Source organism: Bacillus rossius, chromosome 6 (genome assembly GCF_032445375.1).
Source record: "Bacillus rossius redtenbacheri isolate Brsri chromosome 6, Brsri_v3, whole genome shotgun sequence".
NCBI lineage: Eukaryota > Metazoa > Arthropoda > Insecta > Phasmatodea > Bacillidae > Bacillus > Bacillus rossius.
In genome coordinates, this window is record NC_086334.1 from 7,008,440 (window position 1) to 7,023,138 (window position 14,699).

A 14,699-nucleotide genomic window follows, 5' to 3' on the forward strand; every position below is an offset into this window, starting at 1 on the left:
TCGCAGAGAATTGTTGAGAAAAAAAAATTCAGCTGTTGTTAGCGTGGTTATGGTAGCATGTGGATTTGGTAAATTTTTCCGTACATACATAATTTTTTTTTAACAAAAGTTGGCTTGGAGGAAATAATTTTACTTGACCGAAGTCATAGTATCCATTAAAATTATGATGTGCTGACCATTTGCCAAAAATACTGGCATTTACAACCATTATAACACGGTACTGTCAATCACGTGGAATTGTCAGAAACACCAATAATGCTCAGTGACATGCCTTCTTCAAGACTGATTCAACAGAGGCCTTCCTACTAATGTATCAAGGCAAGGTTCATTTCTCTCCCAACACCTGAAATTACTAATATTCCCAACATTTATGTATGAGCAAAGTTCGTGTTAAATTTGTACAGGAATCTGTGTAATTTTCCAAGTCACTTGGTCAACTGATAAAAACTGATAAAAATCATCAGTATTTTAATTCAAAATATTTTATAATCACTATTATGTTCACATATTTACTAAAGCATTAAAAGACTTCATTTCATGACTTGATGTGAGCTTTTGGACATACGCCATTGCTAAGCACATGTATGTCTGTAGAAGAAAACTACAAAAAACACAAAAGACCAAAAAAACAAAACAAATTAAGCAAAAAAATTGCTGTTGTCAACAGTATATATACATCACATAATATTCCAAAACAGGAATATGGTCAAAAACAAAGAAAAATGGACTAACAGAATGAAAAAACCCTACAAATGATGACAGGACAAAAATATTGAACCCAAAAAATTCAGCACAACAGTTGAAACGAGACAAAAACACAGCAAAACAAAATGATGAAACAAACATAATAGTGTCACATCAAGTCATGCACTCCCATTGCACAAATCTTTCAAAGATAATACTTAATTCCAGTTAATTGCTTGAATTTAAATGAAATCATGAGCAGTTGAGGAGGACCCCTGAAGTCATGATTGGAGCTATGAGACTTGTCGAGTGTCGTCTCTGTTGGTCCGAGCTCTCGGAACGCGAACGAAGCATGGCGAGGTGTAGGCGTCGCAGACATGGAGTGACGGCAGTCCGGAGCACCAAGCACCGGAACGCTGCAACCATGTGTTCACCATTAATCTAGTCCCGGCATTTTCATCCCTAGAGAAAGGACTAATGTTCTGTGCATGGTATTCCCTTGAAGTAATGAAAGGTTGTCCAGTAATGCCCATAACCATAATTCCCTGACATCTCCGGGTCTTTTGTAATTTATAACATGTAACATTCAACTACTTCCCGACACTGCCATGGTCACAATATACCTACAAATTCTTCACTGCCGTGATAAAACTATGCACACAACGTATTTGTTGTACATCACATTCTGCAGCACCATCACGAACGGAATTCAGCAGTGTGTTCCACATATGCTTCTGTGCTCTAAAATGTTTGGCACGGCTAAGAGGCACGCATAGTAAGGGGCGTATCTGTGTTAGTGAGGTGGTCAGATAAGTGCGACGCTCACTGGTACTTCTAGCGAGGTATCTCAAGGCAGTGACTATAACACTGTATGGTGGATAAATGAAGATTAAGGTGTAATGCAAATCCTTTGAGTGCTTTTAGGGTGATTCATGCCTAAATATTATTCTGGAAACACCTTTTAGCCATTTTCTCTCTTATAAATATACAGTTTAAAAACAAAATACAGAAACAGAACTACTCATCTGCCCTTGGTGTATGTATTAAGTGCTTTTCAATAACTGATACAGTTTTTGTATCTTGAGCAGTTTGCGAATCACGTGGTTTTTTCTGTAGCTCTGCACATTGTGTGTGTACCCTTAATGGGTTAGCCACATAGAATAAGTTTTTTTCTACCCATTTTATTTAGATACCCTTACAAAACATATATTTCCCTTACTATTTGAGGGTTTTCCTTGGTATTGGACATCCTGAATATCAACAGAAAATTAAATCAGTAGAAACCTTATTTTGAGTAGAAGATACTGGAAAATAATCTTGAGCAGTAGACACCCTTCAAGCAACACTCGATGGTGGCTACACGTAATTGAATGAATGTGTCCAGATGGTGCCTGACAATGAAGCATAATAGTCACCTAATCCTAATAACAGGTACTGTTTTTAGTCAGTAATGTTTTGTCTTTCTGTACCACAGTCAACCTTTGTTTAGTATCGTAGAAGTCTTGATGTAATTATTGCATCCAGGTTATAACATTTTTTTCCCTCTCAAACCTTGTAAACCAGGACCATTGAAGGGGAGTAGCTGGCTTCAGAGGTTCCAGATGAGTTTCAAGATTGTTAATAGAATTAATAAGAAATTTTACAAGTTATGTGATATGCTTATATCATATGTACAGTTATGACCATAGTTACAATTATGTTTTTTTTTACTGTGGGGTTTCAAATTTGTAAAATAAATAATGGAGGGCCCGATTAAATAATTTGCCCCTGGGACCTTAGTTTTTTTCGATGGTCCTCATACCAAGATTTATCGTTACACAAGTCATTACTTTCTTGTACATTACCTGTGCTTGGCAGTGTTGCCACTACTGTCTATTTTTATAAAAAAGGTTTGCAGTGAATTTCAAATTTTTTAAATATTTTTTTGGTTAATAACTTGTATCAGAAATATGTTTTAATATCCAGTTTTACAAAATTATTTGGTTTTCTTCACTTAATCATGCAGTAAAATAAAATTATTTTTGGTTATTGAAATTCAAACTATTTTTTTTGAATAACCAATGAAATATTTATAACAGAGTGATTTTATTACATTATGAGCTAGTTTCTAGTGAAATACAAACTGTTATCAGAAGAGTTGCTTTCAGCTACATTGCAAATAGAAGCAAAAATACTATGTAAAAGTAACTTGGAGTTTAATAAATTCATTTTACAGTGCTTGTAAATGTGAATTTTCTTTGTGCAATCCCTAGGCCAGTGCGATTATCAATTTTTATATTCGTGCCAAGAATGCATTGTGCAGGTAAGAATATTATTATATCTTAGATTTATAGTGGATGATTGATAGTTTGTTGATAGTCAAACAGTAAGTGGATTTCACAGGCTTCACTGTTTTAAAATTAAAGGTCAATCCGATTGAAATCAAATAGCCTACTTTTTTACCCCCTTTTTTTTTTTGCTCATAATTATGCTCACTTTGATGATGTAACTCTGCAGACATTTATTACAGTCTTGTACAGAATCCACAGCAAACTTATAGGCGAGCCAACATTCAGTTTGAGGCAGTGTAAAAGCATTCCTGGAACATTTAAAAAATTCAAAAGTTTGCTAGGAGGCATCAACAATGCAATAGCCATTGCCGGGACGTTAAGAATGCATCAACCATGCATCAGCCATTATCATGGAGATTTTAGACAAAAAAAATAGGAATTTTCTTCTTTAACACACCCAAAACCCCTCTTGGGATCTGATTTCTGTTAAATCCGTTCATAGCGGATGTCTATGTAGCAAAAGGAAAATACGTGCAAAATTTCAACTCTGTACGTTTTTTTTAGTTCCGGAGAATTCTTGATGACTGAGACAGTTGTGGTATTTCGCTAATGTACAGGCCGAGACTCAATTCGACGGACAGACTTCAGCTCCAGGTTCATCACGACAAAAAATAAGTCGAAAACATCTAAATGACATGGTCTAAAGCAGGGATTTCCAAACTTTTTTTTTTTCCAGTTCGCAGTGCCCTACCTAGTTGAAATGTGTGTACAATAACAGGAAAGATAATAATGATAATTTTTGATGACACTAGGCACAGGAACGAAAACATTTAATCTGAGACTCACATACCACAATCTGAGTCTCGTGTGGGTGTGTACTAGAATTAACACACAAGAATATGTAATTACCAAATACTAAAAAAAATTCAGTGTCAAGTTAATGTGACGTGTGAGCTTGGTGATCACATTTCCGAATAAAACCCGAGCAGCGTGAGTACCGGCAAACACAGCACGCGCAATTTGAATTGTTCATTGCGAACGTAAGTAAGTTAAGTTTGCGGAGAAAAGAGAGAAAGAGCGCCTTGCGGTGCTTCTGTTTACCCTCCACAGCACCACAAGGTGCTGCGGTGCACACTTTGGGAACTTCTGGTATAAAATTCTTCCCAAGTCTGATAAATGGCTTAAATTGGGGCTGAACAACACATTTGTTTTTGTAAATAACAGAGAAAGTACTACTAGCTCGCTGTAGGAAAGGTTTTGATAGAGATTAAAAACTGATGAAAACTAGCTTCTACTGCGCAGCTAATGTTCCCCCCTCCCTTCTTTGTGACAGAGGATTTCCATCACTCCCCTCTCTGTCGCAAAGAAGGAAGGGGGGGGGGGGGGAACCTAAGCTGAGCAGTAGAAGATAGTTTTCGTCAGTTTTTAATCTCCATCAAAACCTTTCCTACAGCGAACCAGTAGTATTTAAGATACACAGACAGAAACTAATAAGTTATTATAAACACTCAGCATATTTATTAATTTTCATTAATTAAAATTAATCTTGATTATTTTACTTAACAAATAATAAAAAATATACATGTGTTTATATTAATATTGTATACTGAGTACATATTTATCTACAATTTTTAATTTGATTGAATTTATACTTTACCAACTGTATTTATAATTACACTCCAGTCCATTAATTTCATTTATATTAATTATTTGCATGCAAAATTAAGGTTAGTTTTTAATTATGCAGAGTAAGTAAGCATTTCTAACACCCATTTTTTTTTTATTTCATACTCCTTTCTTTGCTTTGTAAGAGTGGAACGTAATATTTCCTTGTAGAACTGCACAGCTAATGCTACCTGTTGAGTATGTTTTTTTTTCCTGTTTTTGCTTCTGTGGCAAAACTTAGGATCTCTGTCTTCAGTTTATGAGAGAGTCTTTTTCTATGCTGCAGGATTTAAAAGTTGAAGATTTAACTGAACTCTTCCCATCTATTTATTTGTCGACAAGTTCCACACACAGAACCTTGCCCTCACATTCCTACTCTGGCACAAATATACACCTTGCTATCGCCAGAACAACTTGCCTGATATCCGAATGTCTAACACTAACTGGTCATTTTTTTATTACTTCCCTAAAATCGCATAATATACTCTTTAATTCACCCAAATTTTTTCCCACCGCAAGGGGTATTCAAACAGAAAATAATAGGTTCAATGGAAGGGGGGATATTTTTCAGAAATCAAGCTCTTTTATGGAGGGTCGCACAATAATAAACAATAACAAAAGGGTACAAAATTTCATTATAAATTACAACAGTTTGCAAGGATAAGTTACAAATTTTCTCCAACTAAAGCTTATTGCTCTTTGATAAAGTTTTTCTTGCTTTGGAAGGGGTAGGGGTAACTGTCCACTTAGTCCCCTCCCCTTTTTCCGGATATGCCCTTGCATCATTAGCGAGGTGCAAGTTTGTGCTATTTCCAAGACCAAGTAGCCTCACGCCTGCCTCAAATGCACTTATTTACAATCCACTTTTCTTTATCAAAAATCTTTTATGTGCAAATATGCCAAATATAGGCAAAGAGATAATACACAGGCTAGCAACTAACATTTTGACAACTGCAGCTGCATTTAGCATGTGTAAATAACTCGGGTCAATCACATTTATTTTAATTATTGATTTATAAACCACACACAATGCTAGAGATAACAATTTTTCAACCACTTGCATTTCAATTTGATTTTGGTCATTGTTATTCTTAGTACATGCATTGCAAAAACATTCAAATAAATTATTCTATGTATAGAAGAAAGGATCACAGCTTCACTTAGCATGTATTAACCTCCATTGCTGCTTGTACGCAGGTTTGTGTAGCACATCTCAAAGAAGCTTTCTTCAGCTACCTTCCATCAGGTAAAACTGTGCCATAGTCGAGATTTTTATTTTCAGTGGTGTTCACAATGCTACTTCCACGTCAATAATGTAAAAATTAAATTTGTGACTTAAACTTTAGAAATTTAAAACAATAGGCCAGTAGGCCTATCCTATTTTCTTTATTATAAATCTTTTTAATATACAGTCGAACCCCAATAATACAAACCTGAGGGGACCATATATTGTCATTTAGGAATTAAGAGGTTTTTATTAACCATACTATTACAAAACTCAATCACAATTCTGATATATTTTTAAACCAAAATGAAATATAATTGCTCACAATTTTATTCTTCACCAAATGTACTTTTTTTTAGGGATTGTAAAACAAGAATTTTGAATAGCAACAACTGTGAATAATAAAAAAAAAAGTCTCCTGTATCAAACTTTAAAGGATTTAAGACAGAAGAATAAAGCAAAGGTCCAGATTATTACGAAAATACATACTACCATCAATTTGGAAGAATAAAATTATAAGCTTTTTCCCCCAACCTACATGAACCAAAGCAATGGCATCAGTATTATTTTCATTGAAATTTCACATTGTTTATTTACATTATTCTAGGATACATGTATTAAACAATACTTTACTTCATGTAATTGTTTTATTTGAATTTCATAGTAAATATACTTTTGTATTAAACAAATTTCTTATCACACCAACTCCTATGTAATTTCTAGAGACTGAGAAAACACGTATTAGTAATGAGAATTTTGTATTAAAGGGGTTTTTATGAGGTTCACTGTATTGTAAACTTTTGGGGTAGCATCTGGACACAGCAGACTGTAACTACACTACATATACACAAAATGGTGCTCGATTATCCTATTAAGAGCATTGTTTCAATTCCATCACAAAAATCTGACTATAGAGAGACCCACGAAAATATTATTTTCATAAATTTTTATAACATGAGTCCTCTGTCCTTCATAGCCCTCACCAATATCAAAATTCTTTACATGTATAAGCAGTGATGGATCCAGAAGCTAGTTACAGAAGGTGGGGCCTTTTTACAAAACTCACGTTGTCCCTGGAAAACACATTTTGTTCAGTGTAGTTGGGGTCAGTATGTAAAAGGTATTCAAACTAGAACAAATATATTTTCTAATTTTCTTCTGTGAATTGCCTGTTTAGACAATTATGTCTACCGAATAAACTTAAATGAAGGGGTTTGTAGCTTATAATAGACTGTCTTTACTTATTTAGAGCAGTTACTTGGCCAAATTATATGGTTAAATGAGTTCTCAGATACAGTCACCAAGTAAAGTCTAAAGTGCTAACTTATCTGAGTAAAATAAACTAGTTACAAACATTATGTATGCAGCTTAAAACCACAAATCCTTAAACCTCTCTGCAGCCTATTTTTTCCCCAGAAATAATACAAAAAAAATTACAGTAGGCTAATTAAAAAAAAATTAACCTGTACCAATAGATAAAAATAAATTTTGACAAACATCACACTCAATTATCAACATTTTATATAAATTAAAAGAAATACATATTAACTACAAACTCAATTCAGAATTACTCATCACTGCCCACGGAATAGTTTAGATGATGATCTCTGTTTCAGCAAGTTCTTCTTCGGAAGGCAGTTCAATTTTCGCAGGATCGACTAAATTTTTGTCGATGAGTGGCAACCCGAGCTGCTCCCTTCGCCTGAGTTCCAAGAAAGCTTCACGTTGTGCCCAGTTGTGTAAAGCGGGATCCGGGGCGTACATGAACACAAAGGTTCCCAGCACCATGCATAACGATACAGAAAAGAAGAAAACTGAATGCATTACATTTCGATCCGTAGCTTTGTCATTAAAATCAAAACCGTAACTCATCCAGTTTTTCTCTTCAACGGCTGAAGTCTTGACTTTCTCCGCTGCACTAACAGCTGCTGTTTCGTTATTTTTATCTGATGTTGAAATAAATCGCTGAGGACAGGAACATACTGATGTAATTCCTCGATTACGAAAGCTTAACGCACACAACCTCACTAAATTCGCCATTATAGCAAAATAGCAGAAACATGAAACGAGAAAACAACTGAATTACGATTAAATATCACCATAGATTATGTAAAATGTCGGTATGTTAGCTCTTACTTTCTTTATTGTTCCCTTCTTACATGGAGGAAACAATGACGTAGAGCTCTAGATCGTTGGGAGGATAGTATCCAAAATACACCATCTTTGATTGAACAAAAATGATAATTCTGCTTTAGTGAAAGTTAATTTCCCAAAAGACAGATTGTACATTTTAATAGACTCTCTGAGACATTAAAAAGAGTTTATTTGCCCCTCGCTGTCACATGGAAGTGCACCCTTAGGTTAGTGGCAACAGGCATTTTAAGAGTTTGTCTGTTAGCAGTCGCCTCAATGCCCTGGCAAAAAAAAAAAATATGGTGACGAGTGTTGGCCTCTTGTTTTGCACAAAAGCATGTTCATTCATATGGTGATATCTTTGCCAAGTTACACCTTGCCTTCTCTGCCTAAGAACTATCCTAGAGGTGGGTTGTTACAGCAATTTTCGGTATCTGTTCCAACCTGATACTGATACAGCATTCTACCATGTTACAATTTTCTGATACTTCTGTATCAGACGGTCCCAGGAGGCAACAAAGCTCCGCGTACGCAGACCGTGCGACCGGAAGGAGAATCTGATACATTATTTATCACGCCTGGTAATTCTCTACCTCTGATACTCTCATGCCCGCCTGATACAACCAGTATCAATCAGTTCAACATTCACTGCAGTTCGTCCTGGCCGTGTATCACCATGTTGCGGGCTGTCATGCTTTGTAGGTAGTGAAATAAGGAATGGATAAGTGCACGAAAAAGACTTCATTTGTGTGGAATTTTTTCACGGAAAATAATGAGTTTGCTAATTGTAATTTGTGTAAACAAAAACTGAGTTATAAATCATCGACTAATCTGAAGAAACATTTGAAACGTAAACATTGATATAGTATGCTCACTAATGTACCTATCTGTTTTTTTATTTTTTTATTTTTGATAAAATCGTGAATTTGTAATGTATAAAAACACTAGTTACTAATTGTTTTCGAAAAAAGAAAGTCCATATGTTGATTACATCTGTTATTAGTGTCAACTGAGAATTTATTTGCATTTTCATAGCTGTTAGGTGCACAAATATAAATATTATATCTTGTATTAATGTACTTTTTAATATTAAAATTTCATTAGTTTTATTACTGAACGAGACGGTGCACGCACTGCGCACTGAGCGTATTTTGAAGTAGGACAATAAACAAAACGACTTGTAACCAGGGCTGCCACTCTGATATTCATGAAAAACCTAGATAACCTACAAAAAAACCCAGACACATGGGTAAAAAACCCAAATGCGTCTAAAATGCTATCGTTGAAAATGTTTGCGTACTAATTCAAAAATATAAACATAACTGGTTTTAATATAAAACAATTAATTACCTTACAAGACTGAAAACGGTTAAATACAACCAATACAAGAAAATTACACTGCAGCAAAATGGCTGTATAAGTAATTCTTGGACCAGCACATATCATAAAAAAACCTACAAATATATACATGACAAAACAAACACCATCACTGCATTCTTTAAACCGGTAATTGTTTTTATAAAACTGCATCATGTACGTTAGTCTTTATTCAGAGTCTGATTCTACAAGATTGGTTTGAAGGTTAATTGTTGCATTGGTTTTGTGTTCTGCAAGCCTCTTTGAAGAATGTGTCTAATTTAATATTCGACTTAGCTTCTTGAAAACTAGTTTTGTGTTTATATGTATTTTTGTGTGTGAAACACATAGACTTGTTTGCATTTATCAAACAGATATTGCAACAGATACAGTAGCTACTACCTTTATTATTGTTTTAGGTATAAAAATAATTAAAATTATAAAAAACCTAGAATTGTTGGAATTCATTATTTAAAAACCCAGAAACCCAAACACCATTGGAAAAACCCAGATCTGGGTGGAAAAACCCATGAGTGGCAGCCCTGCTTGTAACAATATCGCTTTGCGCCTCTCCTTCAAGGCTTCAACGCCTTCCCCCACGCTTCCTCCCCTACATTCTTTCCCTTCTTTATCCCTTATTCGTCGTTCCTGCTCCCTCCCCTTTCACAAGCTCCGCCCAAGTGTCCGTCATCTGCGATCGGGTACTGCGCTCATTGGCCGTGGTGTTCCAGGTGAATTCTGAACTGATACTAAAGTCTCTGATACTTTTCAAGTGTACTCGTTTGCCGTTCCTGATACAGGCGCGTATCAGTGACAAAGTATCAGGTTGATACTTTTCGACCCACCTCTAAACTATCCTGTGTCGAAAAAAGAACAAAAAACTACCATAAAGACTCTGTCACACTGTCAAACTTTCACTTCCCACAACTCTTAATAAAGTTCAAAAATAATGTTGACTGGCAATGACCTCACCAAAAGCATCACTAGTGTAGCCATGTTTTATTTACAAATAAGATGACTTGAGTCTCCATAAAATACTTGGTATTGACGCCAACCGCCGGTGCTCCTACAATCTGCACAGTTTGCTATGACACACCGCCATCTCGCCCAGGCGTGTGTATCTGCATGAGCGACCAGAATGCATTCCAGTACATCGGAGGACGACAGAGTGCAACGCCACGAATGCCAGCCGCTACTGGTGTATCAATTGTTACCCGAGCGGCAATCGACTCATTAATGCTGTTATAATTTGAAATAAACAATTACTAAACAATGTTTTTCAAAGGAACAGACTATAATCAATAGATAACAAACTGTGTCTTAGCGCGACTAAGCACAATTTCGTGGGAACCGAGATGGGGTGGCGCGCGAAAGCCACAGCCTCGGCAGTTCGTCACCACCCTTCAAGCAGACTAGGCATGAGCCACCCCACCGGGTCCTTCAACCTTTGTTCATCAACTTCATCACTATTATAGCATAAGTTTCGGAATCCCTGAGCTTCAGATCATATAGGTAGTCTACACGACTGGTTTGAACTCACTGGCTGTGTAATTTAAATGTGTGCTCACGTATGGGACTTTCTCAACTTATACATAATTTTTCATTTTTAGTTTGGGCGTGAGTCGCGGCCCAGACCTCATTGATTAGAACCTAGAAGCCAAGACAGCCCCTGCTTCGCCGTGTAGAGCAGTCAAATAGGCACAGCGTGTTACAAATTCTTTTCATTTTAAACGGCTCGCTCTGTATTCCACCCATGTGGCATAGACTTAGTTTATGGTCTTGTGCCACATTAATCCACTAAACTTAATCCAATAACCGCGCATGTGTCGAAGGATTCTTTTATATTATCAATTCGTATTTTAGCATTTTATAGTTTTTTTACAGCATAGCCATCACGGAATGGTCACTACTTGTAATTTCTAGGGTAAACTACATTCGTTATTTCGTGATATGTAATCCACATCGCAAGTGCCATATGTGCAAGCATGCCCATTCTCAATTCAAGGCAGGACATCGAGAACTCCTGTCCTAATAACTTTTATCCAAGGGCCAGAGAGCCAGTAGACAAAGAGTCACCACTGAATGCATAATCCAGTACTCGTAGTCACAAGATAGTGACCATACCAATTGTACCCCTTCAAGTCGAGGCTCCCGCAGTAATCAGGCCATGTACTAAGTAGCGTATGTACAAAGGAATAATGCATAATAAAGACAGTACCAATACCAATACCAGAACACCAATATTCTAATTCCGCAACTAACTTAACGACCTGTAGCATACAGGTAGAGTCCCTGGTGGCTGTAACAGCAGGAGGTATTCCTGTCAGGTAACACCTGCTGCTTGCCGGCCACTTGGCGACGTCGCGCCCTGAATAAGTGCTTGTGCTCTACCTGTGAACAGGACTACACAGGACTTTCATACAGTGCGGGACGGCACCTTCGTCAACATCCATTACCATTGCTAGCAGCAGAAGTGGCAGGTCACAGTATTTAGTACGTGTTCTAAAATATTTTGGATTTTTTGCAGAAACAGCAATCAGAATGGTGGCCAGAACGTATCCGACACAATGAATCTTTTAAATGTATGATTAAAGAGGTTTTAAAGGGAAAATTAAGTTAATTTTCCTATGAAATGTATTTTATCTGGATAAGGTGAACAGTTAGGTAGTCGTAAATATTTTTTTTATTAAAGATATAATTATTTTATACCTAGATTTTCTTTGTGATGAATTTTATTAAGATTATAAAATTCCAAATTTTTTAAAGACTTGCAGTCAACACTATGATATATAAATTTAATTTCAAAATAATATTTTAGTACTAGTTTAAACTAACTCATTCAAATATTAAATGTTGATAGTGTGACAGGATTATTAACTTGTTTGTGTCAAATATTGTTGGAGACAAAATTTTGACAGTTGATCAGGGCTTTAAAATACACTGTCTGGCACTACTTAAGCATACTTAAAAGAGCGAAAAGGTGCAATGAGGGACACAAATGTACTTTTGAAACAAAATAAATCTTTGTTTGATACAACAATTAAAATTAAAATAGGTTGTGTACATGAATAATAAGTGTAATATGCATATCAATAAACATTTCTAAGGGTATTCATGTGTTTCACGAATTAAAAAGAAAATTAAACTTAATATAAATGATAAAACATTTTGAAAAATACTTTAACACTGGCTCTGCTCAAGTTAAGTTAAAAATTTACTTGCTGTTCACTCGGGAAGTCTTTCATCACACTACGCTTGCACCTCTCAGTGTTTTACATCACATCCCGGAAATGTTCCATAACTCACTGAAAACTTGTACTGTTGCTGACACCTAATTCTGTTGAAAGGGAGGCCAATGACCCGTAACAGGTGCTGGAGGAGGGGGAGGGGGTGGAATAGGGTGTGATCAACATCGACAATGCCGTGGCTCACTTTACATCTGAATAAATTGTTTCATTGCTAGTGAAATGATTTGCACTTAAACAAAAGTGAATACATATCTGTTGACCTACTTATTAGCCAGGAACAATCCAGGGGGCGAAGTGGAAGGGGTTGGGAGTCAGATAGAAAAGGGGGGGGGGGGGGCTATTTGCCTGCTGTTCGCTTTAATTTTTATTATTTTATTGGTGGGGATGATAGCTATTTTAGGATTTGTGTACGCCCCTGATTAGTGGGAGTAACCGAAAAACACTAACTAAATTTTTTGAAATTCGGAGACAAATTAGTGGACTTCTAAGTGCAAAATCAGTTAGAAACCCTCATAAAATTTGTGCATGTGTATCACTCAGATAGACTGTAGAGTTTCTTAGGTATTTATGGAGAAATGAAAAAAAAAAAAATGTTTGCAGTCACTTTTCTCTTATTTGTATAAGTTTCCACGTTTCAATTTAATCTAAAGTGTACAAGTCTCCACCTACTGACCTCGTTCTTGGTTATACAGTCTTCTTGCAATTATTATTGAAAATCTGTACATTACACACACTCTCTTCAGTGGTATTTTCTGCTCGGTTTGATATGAAGAATAGCCTCGCAAAATAAATACAGATCTTTAGACCTTCGTTTGTCTGTTGACTGGTTGTTTCCATTCATTTGTTTCGTTTCTTTGTAATTACTACTTTAATAATTCTGCATGATCATTTTGAAAAGTTTTATATGCATGTCTTGATAACATCCAATATCGATTTATTGGTTTTCTATGTTTGAGTGTCATATTTAAATAAGCTATCCCACAATACACGTAAGCTTGCGGCAAGCGGCTTAAAATGCAAGATTCACACATTAAGCTTGATTCAAGCTTGATTTAAGTCTTCTTTGAACCACGAACCATTGCCGAAAGCCTGAATATTTGTCATGGCAAACTTGCTGCTAGCTTGTCATGGCAGGCTTGCTGCAAGTGTGTCATGTGTAAATGGTTACATTGATTCAAGCTTCATTTAAACTAACACACCGCGACAAGCCTGATTCAAGCTTGATGCTGTACGTCTCGTAGATAACGAGGACACTAAATATATCTAGACACACAACGACACAAAACAAGAATGTTGGGGAAAGAATCGGGAAATGCCTGTAGCAAGGAACAGTCCAAGCTTTTGCCCGAAGGAATAAAACAGAAAGTGTGCACATGCGATTGTTTCAGAAAAAAAATATAGGTATCCTATACAGTCAGCTGTGAATGCCTTGAATTTTATATTTGCTACCAGAGCACTCGCGTTCCTCCTTGTTCAACCAGCAGCGTAGAGAGCGCTGTTGAGACAGTCCCTGCATTCCCCGCATGGCTAGCGCTACCTGCTATGAATTTCGCGTTTCGTTCAGAGATTTGGCGTGTTCCAAATTGCAGAATTGTTTGAAGAAACAGTAACACGCTCAGTTTTTTCTTTATGGTGTGAGTATTTCAACAGTGAGTAATATTTATTGTCGATTAATCATTATTGATCAATCAATAATTATTGATATCATGAGCAGTCATTTTGAAGTGAGTATATATTTTTGTTAATTCATTTTTATTTCAATCAAATTTCTAATAAATACAAAAAAGTTAGGATTCTTAAATACAGTAAACTCCCTATTATCCGCGGGCGGATGATCCGCGCATGCTACGAAAAAATACAGCACATATGTAAACCTGTATTTTATTACAAGTGAGCAAATTTGAACTCTACTGACGAGTGTATTGTGTGCAGTATACAGTCAAACGCCACAGGCCTTCTCGGAACTCACGCAGTATAGGCTTGCATGCGTTGCTATTTTTGTCTCTGTCGTACTTTGTTTCTAGTCGTATGGTTGAGCACTTTTATGTTCATTACTGTAATGCGTTGTATGATAATTATTCTTATTCAATTCCAATACTAAAATTTTAGCATCATTTA

At 36.1% G+C, this 14,699-nt stretch overlaps 1 protein-coding gene across 1 annotated transcript in view; it reads right to left on the bottom strand.

Moving 5' to 3' along the window:
- Nucleotides 1–451: 451 nt before the first annotated feature.
- The window catches only part of LOC134532565 (zinc-regulated GTPase metalloprotein activator 1-like), a 315,459-nt gene continuing 301,211 nt past the window's right edge, over nucleotides 452–14,699 (bottom strand). The window contains exon 12 of the mRNA XM_063369092.1: nucleotides 452–1,100. Coding sequence (XP_063225162.1) covers nucleotides 978–1,100 — 123 coding nt within the window. The 3' untranslated portion in view covers nucleotides 452–977. The remainder of the gene's footprint in view (nucleotides 1,101–14,699) is intronic.